The 26,523-nt window shown below is 45.7% G+C and overlaps 1 protein-coding gene across 2 annotated transcripts in view; it reads left to right on the top strand.

Moving 5' to 3' along the window:
* Window positions 1-270: 270 nt before the first annotated feature.
* lrp5 (low density lipoprotein receptor-related protein 5) overlaps window positions 271-26,523 on the top strand; it is an 85,953-nt gene continuing 59,700 nt past the window's right edge. The window contains exons 1-7 of one of the 2 annotated variants that reach the window (XR_011035160.1): window positions 271-569; window positions 5,828-6,028; window positions 6,151-6,367; window positions 11,366-11,434; window positions 11,597-11,725; window positions 20,282-20,478; window positions 20,561-20,692. Coding sequence is in view for 1 of the 2 variants with exons in the window: in XM_068312719.1 (XP_068168820.1) it covers window positions 503-569; window positions 5,828-6,028; window positions 6,151-6,367; window positions 11,366-11,434; window positions 11,597-11,725; window positions 20,282-20,478; window positions 20,561-20,692 (1,012 nt within the window). In the remaining variant the exon portion in view is untranslated. The remainder of the gene's footprint in view (window positions 570-5,827; window positions 6,029-6,150; window positions 6,368-11,365; window positions 11,435-11,596; window positions 11,726-20,281; window positions 20,479-20,560; window positions 20,693-26,523) is intronic. The other variant, XM_068312719.1, reaches the window with a different exon arrangement.

Below are 26,523 nucleotides of genomic sequence, written 5' to 3'. Positions count from 1 at the left end.
CACGTGACAATAAGTGATGAACCCATGAACATGTCTGCCTTCACATCTCCTCACATCACCAGAAGAACTCCTCCAGGTCACATTTCCGCCTCAGAATCTCCTGTTTTTAGCCTCTGAGAGAAAATATTAACACCAACGTTAACCTGTGACGTCACAACGTGACACTAATGAACGTGTTTTGTCCTGGTGACCAAAACATCTACTGTTACAACCAATGACACGCAGCCCAGTGACGTCACACCACGTCCGCCCGCCCCTCCTCCCCGAGCGCGAGCTCGACGGTCCAAACTCTGAAGTAGCGCGAGCGCCTTATCGGGAAGAAAAGTGTTTGTGGACGGAGTTAGACGAACACACACTCACACACACACACACTCACACACACACTCACACACACACACACACCAGCGGGAGGCCGGCCCGGGGCGGACATGTACCCGCGGAGCGGCGGACGTGTTTACCGCTGGACGATGAGCCCGGAGCGGGTCTGAAGCTCGGAGCGGACATGGGGGGTCTGCTGCTGGCGCTGCTGCTGGGGGGCTGGCTGCTGGGGGGCCGGCTGCTGGCCGACGGTAGGTCCACTCCGAGACGGGTGTGTGTGTGTGTGTGTCCATGTCCCCTGAACGCGCCCCACGTCCACGGCTGGGATTCCTCCGAAAGTTGAGGTTTCCTTCCCACTCACACACACACACACACACACACACACACACACACACACACACACACACACACACACACACACACACACACACACACACACACACACACACACACGTCGGGTGGAGGTGCGGGTCCTCAGGCTGCCTCCAGCCGGGACTCGGTGACTCTCAGGCGGGGAGCGGAACGACGGGACTCCGGCGCTGCTGCCGGGCCTTGGCGGCTCCTGCTCGGTGTCGGGTGTCAGACAGCCGGGGTGTTTTCACGGGGAGTGTGTGTGTGTGTGTGTGTGTGTGTGTGCGGGTGTGTGTGTGTGTGTGCGGGTGCGGGATGGAAACGCGTTGCTGTCCCGTGGATCGGTGTGTCTGGACCGTGAGGGGGTTTAGGGTCAGGTCGTTCAGAGCAGAACTTCATGATCCCTGAAGGAGGTCCCGTCAGGGAGAGCCGGAGGCGGAGCTTCAGGCACCGCGCTTCAGGCACCGCGCTTCAGGCACCGCGCTTCAGCTCTGGTTTGTCTGCTGGTTCGGTGTTTCGTGGGGCCCTGCAGGGTGGCCCCTGTACTGGGGGCTCTGTGTGCCCCCCGCCAGGCAGAAGCTTTCTGTGGTGGGACCAGTGGTCATCATGATGGTGCTCAGCACCGGTTTCATGGGAACCTGAATGGAGGGCTACTGGGAGGGGGCGACCCCCGTCCAGGGACACCCAGCAGACAGACAGACAGACAGCAGACAGACACCCAGCAGACAGACAGACAGACAGCAGACAGACACCCAGCAGACAGACAGACACCCAGCAGACAGACAGACACCCAGCAGACAGACAGACACCCGGCAGACAGACACCCAGCAGACAGACAGACAGACAGACACCCAGCAGACAGACAGACAGACACCAGCAGACAGACAGACACCCAGCAGACAGACAGACAGACACCCAGCAGACAGACACCCAGCAGACAGACAGACAGACACCAGCAGACAGACAGACACCCAGCAGACAGACAGACACCAGCTGACAGACAGAAACAGCAGACAGACACCTCCTGGTGGATGTCTGTCTGTCTGTGAATAATTGTTCTTTTCCGTCTAACAACACGACCCGTCTGACGTGTTTTCACCACAGACAGTTGAGTGTGTTAAAATGGGGCGGGGCTTCAGGCACACAGGTGAAGGCTGTGACAATGAAGACCTTTGAGTGACAAACATTACACACATTATTTAATATTTAACATTACACACATTATTTAATATTTAACATTACACACATTATTTAATATTTAACATTACACACATTATTTAATATTTAACATTACACACATTCTTTAATATTTAACATTACACACATTATTTAATATTTAACATTACACACATTATTTAATATTTAACATTACACACATTATTTAATATTTAGCATTACACACATTATTTAATATTTAGCATTACACACATTAGTATTTAAGTTTAATGTTAATCCCAGCAAACCCATGAAGCATGGCAGTTTAGGAAGAGATACGTTACTGGTTAAAATGGTGTGAGTGGACTATAGGATGGTTACATCATTTTAAATGATAAACATAAATGATAAATGTAGGGCTTGACTTTCATGTGTTATGCTGACGATGGGAGTGTCTGCTGAACAATCTGAAGGACTCCTGAAACATGAGGACGTTTCAGTGGTGGATGAGGGAAACAGGACGTCTGGCTTCAAAGTAAAAGCACAGATACAGACTTTTATTTTGATTATTTGTTAATGATGGACATGACGTTCTTTGTGGGTCGACGTTCTCCTGGCTGTTTCCTTGGTTACTGAACTCGACTGGGGCAGATGAGTTGCCCTTTGAGATGATGCCCTACAGTTGTGTCGGTGACGGGTACGACATCACATTGAAAGAAAGCTGATTATTTCGGTCCAGTGTGTGTCGGTCCAGTGTGTGTCGGTCCAGTGTGTGTCTATTCCAGTGTGTGTCGGTCCAGTGTGTGTCGGTCCAGTGTGTGTGTCGGTCCAGTGTGTGTGTCGGTCCAGTGTGTGTAGTCCAGTGTGTGTAGTCCAGTGTGTGTCGGTCCAGTGTGAGTCGGTCCAGTGTGTGTGTCGGTCCAGTGTGTGTAGTCCAGTGTGTGTCGGTCCAGTGTGTGTGTCGGCCCAGTGTGTGTCGGTCCAGTGTGTGTGTCGGTCCAGTGTGTGTAGTCCAGTGTGTGTCTAGTCCAGTGTGTGTGTCGGTCCAGTGTGTGTGTCGGTCCAGTGTGTGTCGGTCCAGTGTGTGTAGTCAAGTGTGTGTAGTCCACTGTGTGTCGGTCCAGTGTGTGTCGGTCCAGTGTGTGTCGGTCCAGTGTGTGTAGTCCAGTGTGTGTCGGTCCAGTGTGTGTCGGTCCAGTGTGTGTCGGTCCTGTGTGTTTAGTCCAGTGTGTGTAGTCCAGTGTGTGTCGGTCCAGTCCTTTGGTATTAGTACCACATGTCTTTATCGATGCTTTGAGAAAAAACCACCGCCACAGTTATGGTGTCTGAATCAGGAACGAATGGGTGTGAAGTCCTGAGAATGAGCTGTGGTGACAGCAGCCCTGGAGGCGTATCCCGGTCAGCACTACCAGTGACTGACGGCTGGATTCCAGGCTTTTCTGATGTGAAAACAGAAACATGAAGCTCCTGGTAGAGCTGGACTATTTGGGTGGCCCACCTGAAAAAACTCTTTCCCTGGGAGCTCAGGGTAATTCTTTTCTTTCCGCTGCTGAGACCAACCAATGGTTGATCTCCACACTCCTTTCCATTAGTGTGCACTATATGGACCATTGCATTCAGCGCATTCAGGCCTCCTGCACTCAGCCTGCTCTTTTGTTTGGACTGAACGGACTGGGAGAAACTCCTCGTACTTTCTAGCAGACCGCTTTGAAATATTTCCTCTATTTATTTAGACTTTTAGTCTTTTCATGATATGAAGCAAACAACAAGAAACAAGGCAGTCAGACTGCAACATCCTGCGACACCCCTGAATTCAAAATGTTACCCTTACCTACGTGCACAGGTCAAAGATCAATGCTAGTGCTCTGACCTACTGTAATTGATCAAAGCACTAGTTTTGATCTATGGTCATACTCACACTTACTCACACTCAGCTTTCTATCTATCCGGTTCCTGAGTGTATAAGAGTTGAAATTTGACCTTGACCTAGTTTTCTCAAGGTCAAGGTCATCATCTCATCTTCATCCCCTTTGCTGCCTGAGTCATGTGCTTTTAGTTTCATCTTCTATCTGAACTGTTGTGGAGACACTTGGTGGACTAACGGACGAACACACCGACACTGACGTTACAACACATCACCGCTCTGATGGAACAATGCTTCACTATTTCCCTGAACTATCATAGTATGTAATAAGTGTTCAGTCACTACTGTAATTGTAAAGTAAATTAAAATGAATGACGGGGTGATAAGAATTAGAAACATCTGACTGGATTGTTTTAAAAAGTTTTTGTGAACTTGATGTAATGAGCTTCATGACGGCAGAAGTAAATGTGTGTGTGGAGAGAAGCAGTCAGTGTGAAGAGAGGAGGAGACAGACCCGCTGGGGGAGGAGGAACGGAAGGAGGGGGAGAGGAGGTGGAGTTACGTAGAGGAGGTCTCACACACACACACACACACACACACACACACACACACACACACACACACACACACACACACACACACACACACACACACACACACACACACACACACACACACATTTTTCTTGACCCATGTGGGGAGGTGTAAAGGAAATCTTTTTCTCTCCAGAAACCTTTCTTATAAACACAGTTCTCCAAACAGAGGAGAACCAAGAAACTCCCCCTACACACACACACACACACACACACACACACACACACACACACACACACACACACACACACACACACAGTTAAACAGGTTTGACTGCTGACTGATGGACTCAGATTGTCCTGATGGGCTGAAACACTTTTGCTGGGCTGAGACTTTTAAATTGTAACCGCTGAAAGACCGCAACGACCCTTAAAACCTGACAAAATGCTCGTGAGGATGAATGCAGTGGCTCTATGGGTGGCGCTGTTGCCTAGCAGCAAGAAGGTCCTAGGTTTGGTTACCCTGGAGCCAGTCTTTGAAGAGTTAGCGTGTTCTCCCGTGTCTGCGTGGGTTCTCTCTGGGTTCTCCGGCTCCTCCCACCTCCAGGAACATGTCGTCTAGGTGAACTGGGTTTGTGGGATTTACTGAAGGGGTCACTGTGAGTGAACTGGTGTTTGTCGGTCTACACGTGGCCCTGAAGCGTGTACCCCGCCTCACGCCCAGCCCCAGCTGGCAGGAGAAAGTGAGTGAAGGAGTGCATGAACAACCATAATTATATTGTTATGTCGAGTATATTAGTCTCTGAGCTGCTCTCACGATTGGTCTAAGATAAACCAGTGGTCCTGGCTGTGTTGAGGCCCCCCCATGACACCACGGGACTCGTCACAACACAACCGTATCTTAGATTAACTCAGATTAACACGCTGGTACAATTCTAGAGGAACAACTTCGGCTACGTTCAGACCGGCAGCCAAAATCTCATTCTGAGCCCATCCAGATTGAAAGTGGTTGTCTCTCTGGTGGTCTGAACAGTCTCACACCACATGAGATCCAGTTTTTGCCGGATGGATGGAAACCACTTTCAGGAGGTAGTTTCATATCGGGTGTGGACAGACGCGTCTGAACAGCTCCTAACACACCAATCACTTGTGATTGTTCGTGAATACACACGTTACGGAGCGTGGACGACGCCTCCGCCCCATGTCGTTTCTATGGCAACTGATCAGATTGGCCAATAATGTGGCCCCGTCTGAACCGAGCCAGATCCGATTTGGATACTTGCTGGAAACAGTGTGAACAGTTAGCCCTGAAAATCAGATATGAGAGGGAATCTGATTGGAATCCGATTTGTCATGAGAACACGTTATTTAGGTCATCAAATCAGATCCCCACCCCTACCCCACAATATAACGTCACAGTGATCAGGGTTCAGGGGTCAACCATCAGCCCCGGTTTATCAAACTGGTCATGTTGACTGGCTGGGCAAACACAACTGCAGTGCATTGAGTGTTAATCACTGTCTGTTCTCTTTTCCACCAGAACTGTACTTGTGAAATGGTTTTGAAGACCAAATCTGGGGTGTTGATAGGAGCATTTTGTCTTCAGGTTCACCTCTCCTCCTGTTCGCCAACCGCCGTGATGTACGATTGGTGGATGCAGAAGGTGTGCGGGGGGAGTCAGCCATCGTTGTTAGTGACCTGGAGGATGCAGCCGCGGTGGACTTCCTGTATGCTGAAGGCCTGATATTTTGGACAGACGTTAGTGAGGAGGCCATCAAGCAGACCCACTGGAATTACTCATCCAACTGTAAGAACGTTTACTGTCTCCTGTGTGTTGCTCTTGTTAGCCATCGCCTCCTGATGATGACCAAGAGTAACCAAACCAAACTCCTTGTCACCATTTCACTGTGTGTGTATTTCTGGTTTCAGCCCTTAAAGAGGCATTGGGGACTGGCCAGACTGTGGTGGTATCGGGTCTGGACAGTCCTGATGGGCTGGCCTGTGACTGGTTGGGTAGAAAGCTCTACTGGACAGACTCTGAAACCAATCGAATTGAAGTGGCAAACCTGGACGGGACCTCCAGGAAGGTCCTGTTCTGGATGGATCTGGACCAGCCCAGGGCTATCGCTCTCAACCCTGCTCAACGGTAACACACTCCTCATTGTACACAGTTTCATGTGGTGTGGGGACATTTGGGAAATGTAATACCAGAATGGGACATATTGTCGTCAGTTCCTGTTCAGGAAAGGGGACCACAGGACAGTGAGTCTACTGTAGACTGTAAGGTGTTACGAGGCTGATTCCAGCATTGATGACAATATCTGATAGAATGTCAGGAATGGAAGGGTTCGCCCCCGACCACAGACCAGTGTGAGGAGGGACCTGAAGGTGGTGCTTAAAGTGTTTTGTTCAGTCCAGCGTGACTTTTGTTCTGATGTGACTCAAATGGATGAAAGCCTCCGGGACTGTCCAGGTAAACCTGCTCACATCATCAACTGGTTCCAGGAGACACGACGGACGTCCAGATTGACTTGAGTCGAAGTAACTTGTCTCCAGGCTGACAGTTTGGCAATGATTGCAGACACTTTACTTTTTGAATGAATGTTAAAATAAAAGCCTTTCTAATGTTATAAAACAAATACAGGATTTATCGTTATTTTGCAGAAAACCCCCCAAAAAACAACCTTATTTTAAATTTACTACCACGTTTTTCATCGCAGACATAGATTGCTGTGGATCGTCAACATCATCAGCTGACTCTGACTGTTGTTGGATGCTCTTAAAAGCAGATGGAGGGTTCCTTGAAGTGTTTTCTCCTTCTTCTCAAAGATTAAATGATAAAGAGCAAAAGTTTATGGTAATCTAATCTGGATTTGAAACAATCGTACTTACAGATGACACTGAACAGTAGATATTGGAACTGTACGTACATATTTTAGTGTACAGTAATCCCTCGCTTATTTGCCCATCAAAATGCTTCACTACATCGCAGATTTTTAGTAGGCAGTCACGTGACACCGTACGCGCATTCTATTGGCTGACAGCATCCTGAAGTGTGCTGCACTCTGTGAGTCTTGGAACGCAGTGCACTTCCATGAGCCACAAAAGTGCTTTAAACAGTCTATCAGAGTGTTTTAAAGGTAATATAGATGGAAGGTGGTTTAATATCAGTATGGGGGGGTCAGAAACGTTGAAATTACCGTAAGTAAAAAGATATTTTGTTGCTATATCACAGAGTTTTGTTTTTCACTGGTAGTCCTGAAACACATTAACCGTGAGTAACGAGGGATAATTGCATTATGTTTTTATTCTTATTTATTTAACGGTAACATGATATTATGTTATTTTAAAGGTTTTCTAGCAATTTCACGATTGCAGCATTTACGGCAGACAAACGTAAAGTTGAGTGAAATGACATGAATTAGATTTTTATTTTACTGTGGGTTTGTCTCTAGACAAACGGCCAGCGCTGATCCTTTAGTCCCAGTGTATGTTTCCACCAGAGATATCTGTGTGTTAAGCAGCTCTTCTCACTACTGCAGTGTAATGATAGCAGCTGGACTGGTGACACTCGTGTGTTTGTGTTTCTTTTCTATAACCTTTGCCCGGAGTCCAAAAGCACACTTTCACAACGTCACAATGTTTTATCTGTCCAACCGATCAAAGCTATTACAAATATGTGAAGTCAATTTACTAAAGAAATTGCAGCGTGTCCTCATGCATGTGAAAATAGAACCGTGAAATCGTTGTACATGAACAATGAGATTGTTAATCCATGGAAATTATCTGACAGGCTTCGTATCTTACCAGACATTGGCAGGTTAACCAAAGGGTTAAGTTTGGCCGGCGCTTCCAACTTACAGTTAATAATTATAACAGATAATAACTCGTCTTCCTGGTCATCTTCAGTCGTCTTCAGATCACCACCGCTGTATCCGCCGCAGCGGGTCACGGGGAGCCGGAGCCTATCTCAGCGGCATAGGGCGTGAGGCAGGGGACACTCCGGGTACGACGCCAGTGCACCGCGGAGCCACACACAAGGACATACTACCATGCACACGCACACTCATTCCTACGGGCAATTTGGAACGGCCAATCAACCTGAAGCGCATGCTTTTGGAGGTGGGAGGAAGCCGGAGAACCCGGAGAGAACCCACACAGACACGGGGAGAGCATGAGAACTGGTGTTGGTGTGAATTGTTTTGTTGAAGTGAAGTGCCTCCGCTGACTGAGACAAACAGGTGTTATAAATCACTTTAAATCACTTTACCAGTGCTGTTAGTCTGGAGTCAGGACAACGACATCAATCAAACCTGGACTGGAATCTGAAACTGCACGCAGTATGTGTGTGTGAACACACCGAAAACATGTGTTGTTTCATCCCTTCACAATGTTTGGGATCCAAGACTTCAAAAATTGGATAACTAGTGCAGAGTCATGTGACTGATGCCTTTTATCTGCTGGAATACATCCCAAAGCTGGAGGTATAGGGTCCAGTGATGATGATGATGATGATGATGATGATGATGATGATGAAGATGGTGTTGATGATGATGAAGATGGTGTTGATGATGATGATGATGATCTGGTTGACTGTGTGATGACGACTGCATTGATCCATGATTCTGGTGATTGAACCAGTGTTCAATAGTAACACACAAAAGGAAAATAAGACAGGTCTCTTAAATGTTTCCCTTTTGAAAAGATGTTTATGTTGTTTATTAGATAACAAGAATAAAAAAAGCATACCCCTTGATCCAGGTAGCCCCCAAACAAGATTTACGTTTTAACCAGCAATTAATTACAGGTAGTCGTCGACTTATGACCGCGATTGGGACCGACAGATCGGTCGTAACTCGACTTGGTCGTAAATCGACTCTTAAGTAAAAATTCAATCCAGCAGCGCTGGTTCTTGGCTGGGGGTCGTCCGGATCGTCAGCTGGGGCAGCGTGTGGGTTGGTGGGAGCGGGAGACGATCTTTTCATAATCATTGTGAGCTTTGTCTGAATTGTTCGTTTCTTTTTCTCATAAATTTCACGATATGGACGGAAAGCGTCGTTTGCCATCCGTTCAATCCTTGCAAATGTTTCTATGTTCTATGTCCATTTCTTCAAAGTGTGCACGGAGTTTATTTAACAGGGAAAAGCCTTCTGACAAGCCTTTGGTGGTGAACATTTTTTCTGTTTCCTCCTCTTCTTTCTCTGCTTCTCTTCTCTCTTCTTCTTCCACTCTTTCTTCTTCCAGCGCGATCAGTTCTTCTTACAGCGCGATCATTCGTGAGTTCTCCAAGGAGAGGTTTTTTGCCAGTTTCACTATTTTCTCCCGAATCTGATCAAGTTCTTCGTCACTTTCAAATCCAGCAGAAGAGTTCACGTAACGCTTGACAGTTTTTCCATACGCCATTCATACATTTCTCCGTCACAGCCTCCTAAGCAGCCCAGCCCATCAGTAGTGGGCTGGGCTGCTGATCTCAGTGTGACTGAACAGCGTGTGTGCGCCGTGGGGACTGGAGAGAGCGCGGGAGCCTCAGAGCGTGAGTACTGAGGCTGGAGGGAATGCCCGCGTTACCCAGACATTGTGGTCGTAAAGTCGATCGGTCGTAAGTTGCATAGGTCGTAAGTCGACGACTACCTGTAATAACAATTAGTATGAAAGACAGCAGACTGTACAGAAAGCAAATCACATACCTTGAGGATTTTTACTTGTCAGGATACTCTTCAGGAAACCATTCAGGGAATTGTTTCTACCCTCCTGTAAAATAAATGACATTTTAGACTCCTACCTGTCCAGACAATAGAAGATGTTTTGAACACAGTGATTTCACCAATATTCACTACAACATCTCCAGAGTCCCAACAACATCACACAAATAAGAGCGTTGTTGAATCAAGAGAAACTCCTGTAAAATTCAAATGAGTCTTTGGTTAGCAGTTGTTTCTTTAGCCAAACCCCAAAATCTACAGTTTTACAAAGAGACAAACACATTTGTGTTGTTTGTTGTTAACTGAATTGAACTGAAGGCCATGTTTTGATTCTTGGGACCCTTGTAAAGGCCCAGCCTTGGTGTTTGTAGAAAAAGTATGAACTTTGAACATTTCATATTACAAAGTCGTCATTATTTACACCTCTTGAAAACCGTGAAAGTTTTTTACTTTTTACTGCTTCTTTTTTGTGATATAAACATTGTCCACAGTGATCTGTGTGTTTATTAGCATCTCAACACATTGTCACTGGAGATGTATGTTGACATGTGCTGAGATTCCAGCTGTCCTCTTGTGATCAGATCACCAGGATGTATGTTAGTTCATCCTGGTGTTACTGTTTTCATTAATTTTGTCTCTGAATTAGTGGAACGTTTCTGCTCTTTACCTTCAACGCTTTATTAGCTTTATAAGCTTTAAAAGCTAAGTTAACATGTTAAATGTGTTTTAAAGATTGTGACCACTGCATGTAATAAATAACTTTTAGAAAAAGGGTTTTCCTGATGTTGGATCAGATCAGTTTAGACCCAGTGGTTGCCAAGCTTACAGTACACTGGCAGAAACCCCGCTGTGGTACGTTTAGAATGGGTCAACTCATGCCTATGCAAGGTGTCCCAAAATGTATACACACTTGGCAGCTGATAGCTAAACTGTTTCTTGGGTTTTTGCAGATTAAATCCATTAAAATCAATGATGGCAGCCAGACTACACTGAATGAAAATACAGTAAAAGTGCAAAGACAATTTAATAGTGAGTCCCTTCCTCATGACAAGCTGCACAGACGTTCTTAGACTCGGCTGAAACGTCCCAGGGCTCTTTCTTCTTGGGGCTTCTTGACGTTTATGGTCTTCTGGAATGCTTCTTGTGGACGTTCAGAACAGTTCCATCAGCTTCAAACTTATCTCCAGTTGAAGTGATGGTAAGTCATGTTGGTGGTTCTTTTTGAAGCTCCCTCCTAAATTTTCTTGGGACTTCAACAGCATTTTTACTCTTCCAGTAGCATTTTAGAATAAATGTCCTTCAAAGTTTAGTCTGGCTGCCATCAATGCATTTAATCTGCAAAATACTCAAACAATTTAGTTATCAGCTGCTATATGGTGTATAAATGCTTTTGGGACACTCTGTATTTATTACACATTTTGCATTTTCCCTTTTTCCACTAGTTACATGTACTGGACAGACTGGGGGGAGGAGCCCAGGATAGAGCGTGCTGGTATGGATGGGAGCAACAGGTACTGTAACTCAAGAACCTTATATTAACCCCAGTTTTTGAATTACAGCTATATTTTTATGCTTGATTATTTTCAGTTATTCCAGATGTACAAAAGGAAACAGAAATATATGAGTACCAAACAGAAACAAGGGTCCTAGAACATTTTTTTTGTCTCCAACAGGAATGTTATAGTGGATGTGGATATATACTGGCCTAACGGTCTGACAATAGACCTGTTGGAACAGAAGTTATACTGGGCAGACGCCAAACTGAGCTTCATTCACAGAGCTAACTTGGATGGATCAGCACGGTAGGAAACTATGTGTGTGTGTTTGTTGTCAAAGCTCGGGTCAAGGTCTGTCCGTCACTGGCGCTTGGGGACGGACAGACTGACAGACCACCAGTTTACAGAGCTGTGTAAAAGAACACCAGATGAGCTACAACACCCTCACAGGCCAACTCCACCAATGGGGTGGCCCTGGGGTGGATTCTAGGGTCGATGTAGGGTAAATTCTGAGGTGGCTGTGGGGTGGATTCTAGGGTGGATGTGGGGTAAATTCTGAGGTGGCTCTGGGGTAGAGTCTAGGTATAATGTGGGGTAAATTCTGAGGTGGCCGTGGGGTGGATTCTAGGGTGGATGTGGGGTAAATTCTGAGGTGGCCGTGGGGTGGATTCTAGGGTGGATGTGGGGTAAATTCTGAGGTGGCTGTGAGGTAGATTCTAGGGTGAATGTGGGGTAAATTCTGAGGTGGCTGTGGGGTAGGTTCTAGGGTGAATTTGGGGTAAATTCTGAGGTGGATGTGGGGTAGATTCAATGGTGGATGTGTGGTATGGGGTAAATTCTGAGGTGGATGTGGGGTATGGAGTAAATTCTGAGGTGGCTGTGGGGTAGATTCTACGGTGAATGTGTGGTATGGGGTAAATTCTGAGGTGGCTGTGGGGTATGGGGTAAATTCTGAGGTGGCTGTGGGGTGGATTCTAGGGTGGATGTGGGGTAAATTCTGAGGTGGCTGTGGGGTAGGTTCTGGGGTGGATGTGGGGTATGGGGTACATTCTGAGGTGGCTGTGGGGTAGATTCTAGGTTGGATGTAGAACTGAAAGCATAGAAAAAAGCAGTGGTAATGATGCTAGCAGATATATCTGATACCTTTGAACCATTGCTGGTGGGACAGAGTGAGATTCCTAAAATGCTTTTACTAGGGCTGCCACGATTAGTCGACTATCAAAATCGTCGACAACTAATTTAGTAGTCGACGCGTCGTTTTTTTTTTTTTTAATCTTTGTTTTTCTCTCAAAACTGCTGCGGCACCTGCACGGCCACGCCTGCCTTTCTGTCCTTGACACACCTGCGCAGTAGAGGTAATCGGGGCCAGCCGTGATGTCACCGGAAGTTATACCTGAGGGGCTCGGTGTCATGGCTACCCGGCGGCACCGGACCTCAAAAGTGTGGGAGCATTTTACGAAAACAAAAGAGAAAAGGTGCAATGCAATATCTGCAAGACAGAAGTTGCCTTCCACGGCAGCACAACTGCGATGTTCGAGCACCTGAAACAGAAGCAGGTTGTGGCAACGATGAAGAGGGACCGTCGTCTCGGTTAGCTAACTGGGTAGTTAGCGGCTAATATTAGCGTAAACAGAGCTAACTTACTACTTACTCATATAGCTGTAAACGTTAGCATTAGCGATGACGATTTGATTCATTAGCCGCCCTTAGCACACATATTTCATGTGTTTTCTGTAACGCTACAACAGTGATGTGTTTGAATAGGAAATGTGGTAACGCTAATGTTTTCTGACGTTATGTATCAGTGCTAAAAAAGGAGGTTCTACTTCAATAGACAGCTTTGTTACAAAGCCAGCTACATGCACACCTCAGCAAGCAAACGTCCTGACTGAGTCCGGGCTGAACATGCTGGTGACCGACAGCATCGGAGCGGATTTTCTCTGCAGCAGGGAACATCTGCTCTCCAAAGAGAACAAGCCTTTCTCCAAGACATGGAGAAATGCTAACTTTCCTGGCTATGAACAAGACCCTTGTGCAGTTTGGGATTGCATAGAGTCAGAGTGTAGTAAAGTTGAATACAGTTGTGAGGACTGAGCACAAAATGCACTTTTGTTATATTTGAGTCAGTGAGACCAAAACTGTAATAATTCCTTAGTTACAGGTGCCTACCTCATTGTTGCTATGTTTGATGCCAAAGACAAATTAAGAAAAAAAACTAAAAACTAAACCTGAAGTATTTATTTTTGTGTTGTTTAGGCAAGTGCCTTTTCCTTATTTTACTCAGCTGTTTGCACTTTATGCTACGCAGTTAAACAATTGTTTGTTGCTACAGGCATATTTCATTAAAGGTTTAATGAACTATCATCTTAATTGTCTTTATTTTTAGTTAGCATATGCCTTAAACACTTAAAGCTGAAAAGATGGTTATATAAGAGCAGCTTCATGCTGGTGCGATAAGCTGTATGTTTTACATTCAATTTACGTATGATCTGATTAGTCGACTAATCGAAAAAAATTATCGGTGATTAGTCGACTATCAAAATAATCGTTTGTGGCAGCCCTAGTTTTTACACATTAAATTGACCAACAATGGTAAATCTGGTAAATATCCTATAGAGCAGTGGCCCCCAAAGTTTTTGTGTTATGGACAAGTTTAACACCAGACAGCATTTACGGACCAGTTTAACACCAGACAGTATTTACGGACAAGTTTAACACCAGACAGTATTTACGGACCACTTTAACACCAGACAGTATTTACGGACCAGTTTAACACCAGACAGTATTTATGGACCAGTTTTGAAGGTTTGGTGAATAAAGACAACAAAATAAAAATACTACCACCTTAAAAACAGTGTTTTTTAAAGTAATGATAAATGTGAAGCCAGTGTGTATGAATCTTTATTAGCATTGTGGCACTGCGACCGAGGCAGTGTTGACCGCCATCAAGAGTCACTAATAGACGGATGTGGAGAAGAGAATCTGGTAATTTTCCAAAACAAAACATTGTCCAGTCCAGTTCCAATTGACAAATGGTACAAATGACTTTCAGGTACCGAAATGTGCCACAAATTAATTCAATAACAATGTGATGTGGTTGGTACTCTTACAAATGACAAAGCAGGTATTCCAGAGTTCAGTCAGCTGGAGTTCAGGACACAGATGAGTGGCTGGGCTGTGGTCGGGCAGCTCTTAGGAGGCTGGAGAGAGGTCCCTGTATAGCTTTTGATCATGTGCATTGATACCAACGTGAGACAAAACACTCCTGCATAGAGGTTAACTCCAGGTGTGGAGAGATGCTGATGCCAAAGAAATGTGAGCCTGGCGCCGACAAATGGTATCATAATACAGAGCAGCAGAGAATATTTGGAATTTTTACCCCTTTAATTTTTTTTCCAGCAGAGGTGAAAGAGGGAGAGAATGACCTGACATAGAGAATGACCTGACGTAGAGAATGACCTGACGTAGAGAATGACCTGACGTAGAGAATGACCTGAAGTAGAGAATGACCTGACGTAGAGAATGACCTGACATAGAGAATGACCTGACATAGAGAATGGCCTGACGTAGAGAATGACCTGACGTAGAGAATGGCCTGACGTAGAGAATGACCTGAGGTAGAGAATGGCCTGACGTAGAGAATGACCTGACGTAGAGAATGACCTGACGTAGAGAATGACCTGACGTAGAGAATGGCCTGACGTAGAGAATGACCTGACGTAGAGAATGACCTGACGTAGAGAATGACCTGATGTAGAGAATGGCCTGTTGTAGAGAATGGCCTGACGTAGAGAATGGCCTGACGTAGAGAATGGCCTGACGTAGAGAATGACCTGACGTAGAGAATGACCTGACGTAGAGAATGACCTGACGTAGAGAATGGCCTGACATAGAGAATGACCTGAGGTAGAGAATGGCCTGACGTAGAGAATGACCTGACGTAGAGAATGACCTGACGTAGAGAATGGCCTGACGTAGAGAATGACCTGACGTAGAGAATGACCTGACGTAGAGAATGGCCTGACGTAGAGAATGACCTGACGTAGAGAATGACCTGACGTAGAGAATGACCTGACGTAGAGAATGACCTGACGTAGAGAATGACCTGACGTAGAGAATGGCCTGACGTAGAGATTGACCTGACGTAGAGAATGACCTGACGTAGAGAATGGCCTGACGTAGAGAATGACCTGACGTAGAGAATGACCTGACGTAGAGAATGACCTGACGTACCCATCCTCTGCTGGAGTGGATGTAAACTGTCCATTAGCATAGAATATCTAAATCAGGCCACGTCATTGGTTCATGTGGATGGACACGTGCAGAGCCAGTCTGTGCTTCACAAGGGTGTAACCACACACTGTTTGTGTGGCTCTAGTGTGTAACCACAGACTGTTTGTGTGGCTCTAGTGTGTAACCACACACTGTTTGTGTGGCTCTAGTGTGTAACCACACACTGTTTGTGTGGCTCTAGTGTGTAACCAGACTGTTTGTGTGGCTCCAGTGTGTAACCACAGACTGTTTGTGTGGCTCTAGTGTGTAACCACACTTTTTGTGTGGCTCTAGTGTGTAACCAGACTGTTTGTGTGGCTCTAGTGTGTAACCACACTGGTCTTGCACCAGGAGCTAGTGTGACTAAGCCACTCTAGCTCAGTGTACAAGAATTTAGTAAGCCACAAAAAGCCACATTCTGTGTCCAAGACAGTGGCGCAGCGCGCGGATGACCAACGTTCGTCACGTGGGGGGGTCCGGGGGGCCTCCCCGGGAAATGTTTTAGAAAATGCAGTTGTTTTCCTGCATTCTGAGGGCAAAATCTTGTGTTCAGTTTACCTCCAAAAACCCGATAAAGCCAACAGCTGAAGCTGAACTCTCTTTATTTCTGTCCTACTTTATGCAGGAATGAATGTGAGATTCAACCATTGAAAACTTCATTCACTCTGTGAAGATACAGTCATACAAAATATTACTCAGTGTTTACTGGTAGTTTTAGTGAGACTAGAAGACATTTTAACTTTGACCACCACTAACACCATTGGTATGACATAGTTTAGTTTAGTTTTTAATCCAATAACATGATTTTTCATTTTAATCTAAAAAGACATATAAAACATCAAGCGAGGTGAAAACACATTTACATCATCGCTGGTTATTCCTGCTGGTCAGAGGGAACAAAAGTCTAAGACTACAAACAAGTATTGATAATATCTTTCATTGACCTTCTGATCGGTCTGTCTCCACTCCCCCCCCTCTCAGCATTCACCATTTGTTTATTAATGAGGACTTTAACACAAACTCTACTAGAAAGGAGAGGACCATCTTTTGATCGATGGTCCTCTCCTTGTCGTACTCCAATTCAGGGGTTTAGCTTGTAAAAAAACAATTTTTTTTTTCATTGGACGAGAGGAGGTCATGACCCGAGTGCATATTTAATGATCGGGAGCGTTCGGGTCACTTCGGCTATTTCCGTCGGCATGCGGAAATAGGGGCGCTACCGCCGCTCGCTAGCGGAAATAGCGAACGCCGCTAGCAAATGAAAAAGTTGTACGTTTTAGCCGTTTTTCCGTGAAAATAAGAACGCTACTGTGGCTACACAGTCTAAAAACCTTGTAGCCAATCTGGAATTTACTTCGCCTATGGTGAAGTGGCGAATGGCGAGCGCAAGTCCAGAGCAGTGTGATGGTACATGACTAGTTTGTAAACAGTGAGGTTTTTTTTCATCATTATTGTTTTACCAGAAGTGTTTGTACATTACTAGTGTGTAAACAGCAGAATAATGTACATGACGTACTGGGGTGGATAGGGTTAGGGTTAGAGGTTAGTGTCAGGGGTAAGGGGTTAGTGTTAGGGCTGAGGTTTAGGGTTAGGGTTAGGGATCAGGGGTTAGGGTTACTGTTAGGGTTTAGGGATTAGGATCAGGGGGTTAGGGGTTAGGGATCAGGGGTTAAGGTTAAAGTTAGGGGTTAGGGTTAGGGGTTAGGATTAGGGATCAGGGGTTAAGGTGAGGGTTTTGGTTAGTGGTTAGAGTTAGGGATCAGGGGTTAGGGTTAGGATCAAGGGTTAGGGGTTAAGGTTAGGGTCAGGATTTAGGGTTAGGGATAGTGTAGGGTTTAGGGCTTAGGGTCAGGGGTTAGGTGTAGGGTTGAGCGTCAGGGGTTAGGGTTAGAGTTAAGGTTTAGGGTTCAGGGTTAGGGTTTAGTCTTAGGGGTTAGGGTCAGGGTTAGGGTTCGTGTTAAGGGTGAGGGTCAGGGGTTAGGGTCAGGGTTAGGGTTAGTGTTAGGGTTTTGGGGTTAGGGTCAGGGGTTAGGGCTATTGTCAGGGGTTAGGGTCAGGCGTTAGGGTTATTGTCAGGGGTTAGGTTTAGGGTCAGGGATTAGGGTTAGGGTCAGGGGTTAGGGTCAGAGGTTAGGGTTAGAGTTAGGGTTTCGGGGTTAGGGTCAGGGGTTAGGGCTATTGTCAGGGGTTAGGGTCAGGGGTTAGGGTCAGGCGTTAGGGTTATTGTCAGGGGTTAGGTTTAGGGTCAGGGATTAGGGTTAGGGTCAGGGGTTAGGGTCAGAGGTTAGGGTTAGGGTCAGGGGTTAGGGTTATTGTCAGGGGTTAGGGTCAGGGGTTAGGGTCAGGGGTTAGGGTTAGGGTCAGGGGTTACGGTTAGGGTCAGGGGTTAGGGTTAGTGTTAGGGTCAGGGGTTAGGGTTATTCTCAGGGGTTACGGTTAGGGTCAGGTGTTAGGGTTATTGTCAGGAGTTGGATTTAGGGTCAGGGGTTAGGGTCAGAGGTTAGGGTTAGGGTCAGGGGTTAGGGTTATTGTCAGGGGTTAGGGTCAGGGGTTAGGGTCAGGGGTTACGGTTAGGGTCAGGGGTTAGGGCTAGTGTTAGGGTCAGGGGTTAGGGTTATTCTCAGGGGTTACGGTTAGGGTCAGGTGTTAGGGTCAAGGGTTAGGGTTATTGTCAGGGGTTAGGGTTATTGTCAGGGGTTGGATTTAGGGTCAGGGGTTAGGGTCAGGGGTTAGGGTTAGGGTCAGGGGTTAGGGTCAGAGGTTTGGGTTATTGTCAGGGGTTAGGGTCAGGGGTTAGGGTCAGGGGTTAGGGTTAGGGTCAGGCGTTAGGGTTAGGGTCAGGCGTTAGGGTTAGGGTCAGGGGTTACGGTTAGGGCTAGGGGTTAGGGTCAAGGGTTAGGGTTATTGTCAGGGTTAGGATCAGGGGTTAGGGTCAGGGGTCAGGGTTGGGGTGAATCTCCAGCAGACTTCTCATGCAGGTCATTCCCCTTCCCTTAAACAAACACAGCAGTGAGACAGAAGTTGAGCTGCTCCTGTTGTCCTGTTGAGCGTCCTCCTGGTGAACATCAGTGTGTAACTTCCAGCTGATGTCCATTCACTGGACTTTAGGCTTCAATCTGAACCCATGACACTTCGGGTCCTGAAATCATTTTGCTGTTTGTGTGTTAATTTGCACAGACACACACATACCCTTACAGAAAGCTGCACAGAGCTATGAAATCTGGACTTGGTTAAAATTCTTCTTTTTTTTTCCGCTTTACCACTGCTGGCAGGCACCTCTGCCTTCAGAGCACACACACACACACACACACACACACACACACACACACACACACACACACACACACACACACACACACACACACACACACACACACACACACACACACACACACACACACACACACACACACACACACACACACACACACACACACACACACACACACACACACACACTAGGAACTGCAAATGAGACTGATGAAATCCAGTTTCTGCTGTGTTGATATACGGACACGCGTTCTTTGATCGTGAGCCTAAGTGTGTGTTGTGTGAGTGCATTTTCTTGTGAGTCTAAAGTGTGTTTTGGAAAACAAACTGTGGTCTGCTTTAATAGTTTCTCCAGAAGGGTAGTAAAGATCTAGATGTCAGAAAAACATGTAGGGTTCTAAATGTGTTGTTTTAATCATGAAGTGTTGAGCAGGCTGAGCTCTGGACATGTGGAGAAGCTTCTGATGGCCTCTGGAGGTTCTCTGGTTCTGTTCTCATGGGGCCCCCACACGGTTAAAAAGTCACCTGAGAAGAAGAAACTCAATAAACCAATGAGCACACACACACACACATACACACACACACACACACACACACACACACACACACACACACACACACACACACACACACACACACACACACACGTACACACACACACACACACGTACACACACGCACACACACACACACACACACACACACACACACACACACACACACACAGACAAACACACAGTGTAAATCTGTACATCCAGTGTGAATTTTTAAATTGTAAAATTACTAATTCCTAATAATCTGTACGGTGCTACCTCTTTACTTTCTTATTATTCAGTGTTTATTATTGTAACTTACCCCACAATTCCTGTGCTGCTGTAATAATGGAAGTCTGATGGAGGTCAGCAGATGAAACATTGACAGTCTGCGTCACAGACAGCCTGGTAGGACTTTGGTTATCCGATACAACCATCAGTACCTAAAGAACACCCCATGAGAAAAGAGTGGGTGGGCTTTCTGGAAACAAACGACTAAATACCTCCGACATTTTTTTCAGAAACAGGAAAGGTAAAAGTCAAGGATAAAATTTTTCACTCTTCTCGTTAGAAAAAAATACACAACAAAAATGAGGAAAAAAATAGACAATCAACCAAATTGTCGCCAATAATCTCCTCCAGACAAAATAAGGGCAAACAAGGACCATGTTGAGAAATGCCCGTTTCTCTTTTGGGTATTGTTTTCTTTAAATTCCAGAGCAGAAACAGTTTAAAAGACAGAGGCACAAACATTCAAACATAAACGTACCTTATTGTGGTCCTGCAGTGAGACGGTGGTGGAGGGCACCTTGACTCATCCGTTCGCACTAACGCTGTCAGAGGAGACCTTATACTGGACCGACTGGCAGACCCGCTCCATCCATGCCTGTAACAAACACAGCGGAGACAAGGCCAGAGAGATCCTCAGTGGGATTTACTCCCCCATGGACATCCAGGTGCTGGAGTCGTACCGACAGCCTCACAGTAAGTCAGCGTTTGATCCACTGGTCTGAACTGGTACTCCCGTCCCTCCGCTCACCTGTCTTTCCTGTGGCTGCCATTCCAGTCCAGACTCCCTGCTGGGATAAGAACGGGGGCTGCAGCCACCTCTGCCTGCTCTCTCCAGTCCAGCCTTTCTACAGCTGCGCCTGTCCCACCGGAGTCCAGCTCAAACCAGACGGAAAGACGTGCAAGCCAGGTATGTGATGGTTGTTTCACCAGAGAACACGGACCAGACATCTGCTCGTCTTCTGACCTGAGGATTCCTCTGCTGGGCGACAAATCATTTTATTTCATTTTAATGGGCAGAAAACATGCTAGACTGCTAAAGCTAAGCTAGGTGACACTGACCAGCAATATCTACTGGGACTCTCTTTGTGATGGAGGGATTCTTATTGCATCTGGAATTGTTTCATACACACCATCCACACACTCTTTTGCTTTCACACACATGTAGAGTTTTTAATGTTTCCCTGAGATTCTTAGTGGGAACCCTGTGGCTGTGCAGCGAGGGAACCATAAAGACCACTAGGTCACCCACACAGGGAGTTGAGCTCGTTCATGTTCCATGTTTCACCTTGAACTTGTGCTGCTACGTAAGGATGTTTTTACATGATGCCACATTTAAAATAAGGGTATAAGCGTGGCAGGAACACTGGCCTCATGGAGCAGGTTACAGGAACAATTGCACACTTTTCTGTCCATCTCAGACAATCTGTTTTCTGATGATGCCATGATGTCTGCTCGTGGGCCTTGGCGTGTTAAACGGAGCATATGATGTTTGTTGAGTTAGAACCATTATGATCTATATTTTTTTCCATTTTGTCTAAAAGCTTCTTTATTGAATCAATCCTTCTCCTAGTCTAAATTTGACTTCAGTGACCCTTCCAGGAAAACCAGGGAGATTTTCAATGTTAAAGTTGTTTTCAGAATTTGTATAATAAATGCTTTAAAATCGTAGAAGGTGTATCTAACAGAAACAAATAAATTCTAGAGATAATTACACCTGCAGTCTCAACTAGAGACAGTATAACTATACATATTTAACATGCAGTAGTGGAATGTAAGTGGAGCGTCAGAGCAGTAACAGCAGGAGAAGTGGCCTGGTGGCCATAGAGGGTGTGATGCTGGGGGGGCTAAGGCCTGACACCCCAAGACAGGACAGCAGTGAGTCTTCCAGCAGTGCTGGGCTCTGCTGCTGTGTCCTACACACAGACACCAGATGATGGTTCTACTCAGTCTGATGGTTTGTTCTCTCCATCAGGGCATAAGAAGAGAAACAGGTGAGGAGGGAAGAAACACGACATTACATGACATATCCAACCAGAACAAAGCAAATGAAGACAAAGTGAAAAGTCAAACTGATCAGAGGGTTGTGTAATGGGTTGAAGAATGCTGTGGTTTGTAGTTTCGTGGCATGATTTCCTTTTCCCCACCACTGCCACCTGTTGTTGAGTTACTTCCTGTCACACGAGGCTGGCGGTGTACATCCCAACTGGCTGTCAGCTCCAGCCTTTGTTGCAGTACTCCTACTTCGACAGGAAGCACTAGAAAGGCACGGCTCAGGTTGGAGACCCCTGAGGAGCGTACCCGTCTGTCTGTCTCAGGGAGTCTGGTGGCGCCGTGACAATCAGTGGAAGCATGTTGGTGTCGTCTGAGAGCTGTTTATCATAGCTTAACTTACTACTTGGATACTTATTCAGCTTTATATAGCACCGTTATCAGGGGCCAGTGCATGGGGGTCCATGCCACAGCAGAGGAACGCAGCCCCAGTTCCAGTTCCGTGGGCGAGCTCTGGAAACAGTTTGTGATAATGTGATGATGGCTCTTGATAAACACAACGTATTTGATATATTTAATGGTTACTGGTGACACTAATGAACTGGTTCTCCTTTCCCAGTTTACAACTGGTTCTCCTTTCCCAGTCTACAACTGGTTCTCCTTTCCCAGTCTACAACTGGTTCTCCTTTCCCAGTCTACAACTGGTTCTCCTTTCCCAGTCTACAACTGGTTCTCCTTTCCCAGTCTACAACTGGTTCTCCTTTCCCAGTCTACAACTGGTTCTCCTTTCCCAGTTTACAACTGGTTCTCCTTTCCCAGTCTACAACTGGTTCTCCTTTCCCAGTCTACAACTGGTTCTCCTTTCCCAGTCTACAACTGGTTCTCCTTTCCCAGTCTACAACTGGTTCTCCTTTCCCAGTCTACAACTGGTTCTCCTTTCCCAGTCTACAACTGGTTCTCCTTTCCCAGTCTACAACTGGTTCTCCTTTCCCAGTCTACAAAAGCTCTTCCCAGGTGTGGCTTGAGTCTTTGGTTCTGTTTGGCCTGATGTCAAGAGATGCACAGCAAATTTAATTGAAGTTTTTGACCACATTGTTCTGATGTGATGTGAGTACCAGATGTGTTTACAGCCATCTGTGTTAGTCTGATGGTGACGTGGTCCCCAGGCCTCTGTTGTGTGTCACTGGTGATGCATGGATGCTTAGTTCTACTGTGAACACATGTTTTACTGCCGTTAAATGCCTCTAGGCCACCTGGACATCTGACTGCACCTGTGGGGGGCGCAGGAGGTTTCAGGGGGGCTGCTTGGCTCCAAATTGCTTCAGACAGATGTCTTTATTATGACTCTTGAGATATGCAGGACATTAAAATAATAAATATTGAATTAATTAACATAATGACTATTGGTGCAGGTGACAGCAGGCAATGTCATACTTTCATCATTCCTGAGGGGTTACTGCAGTCACATGCATCCCATCAGCTGTGGATCAGCTGTTGTTATCACCTGGCCCCCCTGCGCTCACATCACTGGACACGTTACACAGGAATGTGCAGAAATCCTTCCAACAATATTTGCATGTCGTGTTGGGGAATGTTGATCCATCTGCCTGTTAACATTTTTTTGCACAGGTCATAACTTGTCTTTACCTTTTCATATTTTTCGTGAAACACTGGTGGCACATCAATCTAATGCAAAGGTGGTGCCTTTTTGAGGTTTATAAACTTTATTTTTCTCATCGTCGTGAGGGCGTCTCTGTCCTTTGACACCGTTTTGTAATTTGGCTAATGCCTCCTACAGCTGCCATGAGTGGGAACTTTCTCAAGCACACTAGTACCTTGACATACAAGTTGCCTGGCATACAAGTTTTGGAGATATGAGTCTTCGCTTTGTTCATAATTTTGCTCGACGTATGAGAAAAAAGGAATTAGGAGCAATGCTCCTGGACACCGCCGCTGATTGGCAGATGGATACGTCATCTGACACCGGATCACGTTCTCTTCTGTGGAGTAAAGTATGCATTTCTTGTCATACTTTATGATTGTTTATGTAACTTATATAATAAATTATGCACAGGGTTAGTATGTATGTCTATTTATGAATAAAAATATGGTTTTTATTACATAATTTAGGGGGTTTGGGGCTGTTTTACAAGGATGAAATGATGTCGGTTGTTTTAAATTTGGAAATGTGTTTGACTTCTGAGCTCAGTCATGTAATGGATTAAACGGGTATCTTACAGTACTACTATATAAACAATCCAAAGAGCAGTAACCCTAAGTTACACAATGCTAGAGCACCCCTCAGCCTGCCCCTACACTATCTACACTGGCCCTGAGCTCAAAGCCTTTTTGTCAGGCACAGCAAACACAGAATACCTCTACAGAAAAATATTATTAGTGTGTGTGTTTTCTACCTTCCATTGCTTCAGTGTGGCGTGTGTAATCCATGTGTGTATCATCTGAGAAATAGTGACCCCTCACAAGTGGGCTGGTGTCTTCACTGACCAGCCGCCATGTTGATTCCCACGATGCTAAAACAATAGTGCTCTATTGTGCAAAGTCTTTGGATTGTGTTACTGTGTTTGTGTCTGTTAGTTGTGTATTGTGATTGTGTTCAATGTGAATAGAACATGCCAACCAATCACTGAGCTCCTGTTGACAATAAAAACCACAATGCTCTATTGTGTCATCTAGCAGCCTGTGTGTGTGTGTGTGTGTGTGTGTGTGTGTGTGTGTGTGTGTGTGTGTGTGTGTGTGTGTGTGTGTGTGTGTGTGTGTGTGTGTGTGTGTGTGTGTGTGTGTGTGTGTGTGTGTGTGTGTGTGTGGTGTTCTAGCTTCCAATTTGTTTTGCTTGGCTGGTTAAATTGAAGGTGTTTGTTATTGTGCTGGCAGCAGTGTGTGTGTGTGTGTGTGTGTGTGTGTGTGTGTGTGCGCGCGTGCGTTTGTGTGTGTGTGCGTGGTTGTGTGTGTGGTGTCAGGTGAAGCAGAGACCCCAGTGGCTCACAGATGCTTTCCCTCTACTTCCTGTCCTGTCCTGTTCATTTCCTCTCAGTGTTCCAGCATCAGGAACATCCTTCAGCCTCAGGTCTAATCTGTGGAGAGCCCAGAGATGTCTGATTGATTGGTGGTGAAAATCCAGATGTTAATTGATTGCCAGTTTAAGGTGCCGTCGGAGGGGTAAACGGGGACCTCCACAGAGTCAGAGGGGATATTCAGAGAAAAATGTCCCCATGTGGTTGGGTTGCCCCTGTTACATCTGAAGCCATGTTCACCTTAACCTTACCTGCCTGCCATACACCTCCCTCACTAGCTGGAGCAGAGTTTGAGCAGCATTATGTAGGTTTAGAATGTCTGCAGAAACCAAGAGGTCAGTGTCAGGAAAACACTAGAACACTCTGGAACACAGTAGAATACACTGGGACACAGTAGAATACACTGGAACACAGTAGAATATACTGGGACACAGTAGAATATACTGGGACACAGTAGAATACACTGGAACACAGTAGAATATACTGGAACACAGTAGAATACACTGGAACACAGTAGAACACACTGCAAACACTGGAACACAGTATATATAGTTCTTTGGATCAGTTTCATGTTTGCAGATGTGTTTTGGTGTTGAAAATAGAAGTGTGGTGAGTGTTCACCTTTGTTGCTGTCCTCTAATTCTGTAGACTAGTGAAAGAACGGTTAGTGGTTCTGTTGGAATCTGAGTGTGTAGTTGCAGGGGTTGCTCAGCAAAAATTGACAGGAGGTAACATTTTTTTAACACTGTCAGTTGTCCTGACAATCACTATGGTAACAATCACTATGGTGACAGATTACCAAATAAAACACACTATCATCCCTGAACCCAACGCAAACACGTCTGGGCTTCATTATTGAGTCCAACAGTTTGGATGATGACATGACCCAACAAAATGTTTAAAAAAAACTGTCTGTCCGTCTGTCTGTCTGCCTGTCCATCTGTCCATCTGTCCATCTGTCTGTCTGCCAGCCTGTCTGCTTGTCTGTCCGTCTGCCTGCCCGTCCGTCCGTCTGTCTATCCGTCTATCCGGCTGTCTGTCTGTCTATCCATCTATCCGTCTGTCTCTCTGTCTGCCTGTCCGTCTGCCTGTCTGTCCGTCTGTCTGTCCGTCTGTCTGTCCGTCCGTCCGTCTGTCTGTCGGGCTGACGGACGGTTGTACTGTAGGTAGTACTGTAGGTAATACTGTAGGTAATGCTGTAGGTAATACTGTAGGTAGTACTGTAGGTAATACTGTAGGTAGTACTGTAGGTAATACTGTAGGTAATGCTGTAGGTAATACTGTAGGTAATACCGTAGGTAATACTGTAGGTAGTACTGTAGGTAATGCTGTAGGTAGTGCTGTAGGTAATGTTGTAGGTAGTACTGTAGGTAATGCTGTAGGTAATGCTGTAGGTAGTACTGTAGGTAATGCTGTAGGTAATGCTGTAGGTAGTACTGTAGGTAATACTGTAGGTAATGCTGTAGGTAGTACTGTAGGTAATGCTGAAGGTAGTGCTGTAGGTAATGCTGTAGGTAATGCTATAGGTAATACTGTAGGTAATGCTGTAGGTAGTGCTGTAGGTAATGCTGTATGTAATGCTGTAGGTAATACTGTAGGTAATGCTGTATGTAATGCTGTAGGTAGTACGTTAGGTAATGCTGTAGGTAGTGCTGTAGGTAATGCTGTAGGTAATGCTGTAAGCAATGCTGTAGGTAGTACTGTAGGTATTACTGTA

Source organism: Antennarius striatus, chromosome 4, assembly GCF_040054535.1.
Source record: "Antennarius striatus isolate MH-2024 chromosome 4, ASM4005453v1, whole genome shotgun sequence".
In the NCBI taxonomy this organism is placed as follows: domain Eukaryota; kingdom Metazoa; phylum Chordata; class Actinopteri; order Lophiiformes; family Antennariidae; genus Antennarius; species Antennarius striatus.
This window is presented reverse-complemented; position numbering and strand designations above follow the sequence as displayed.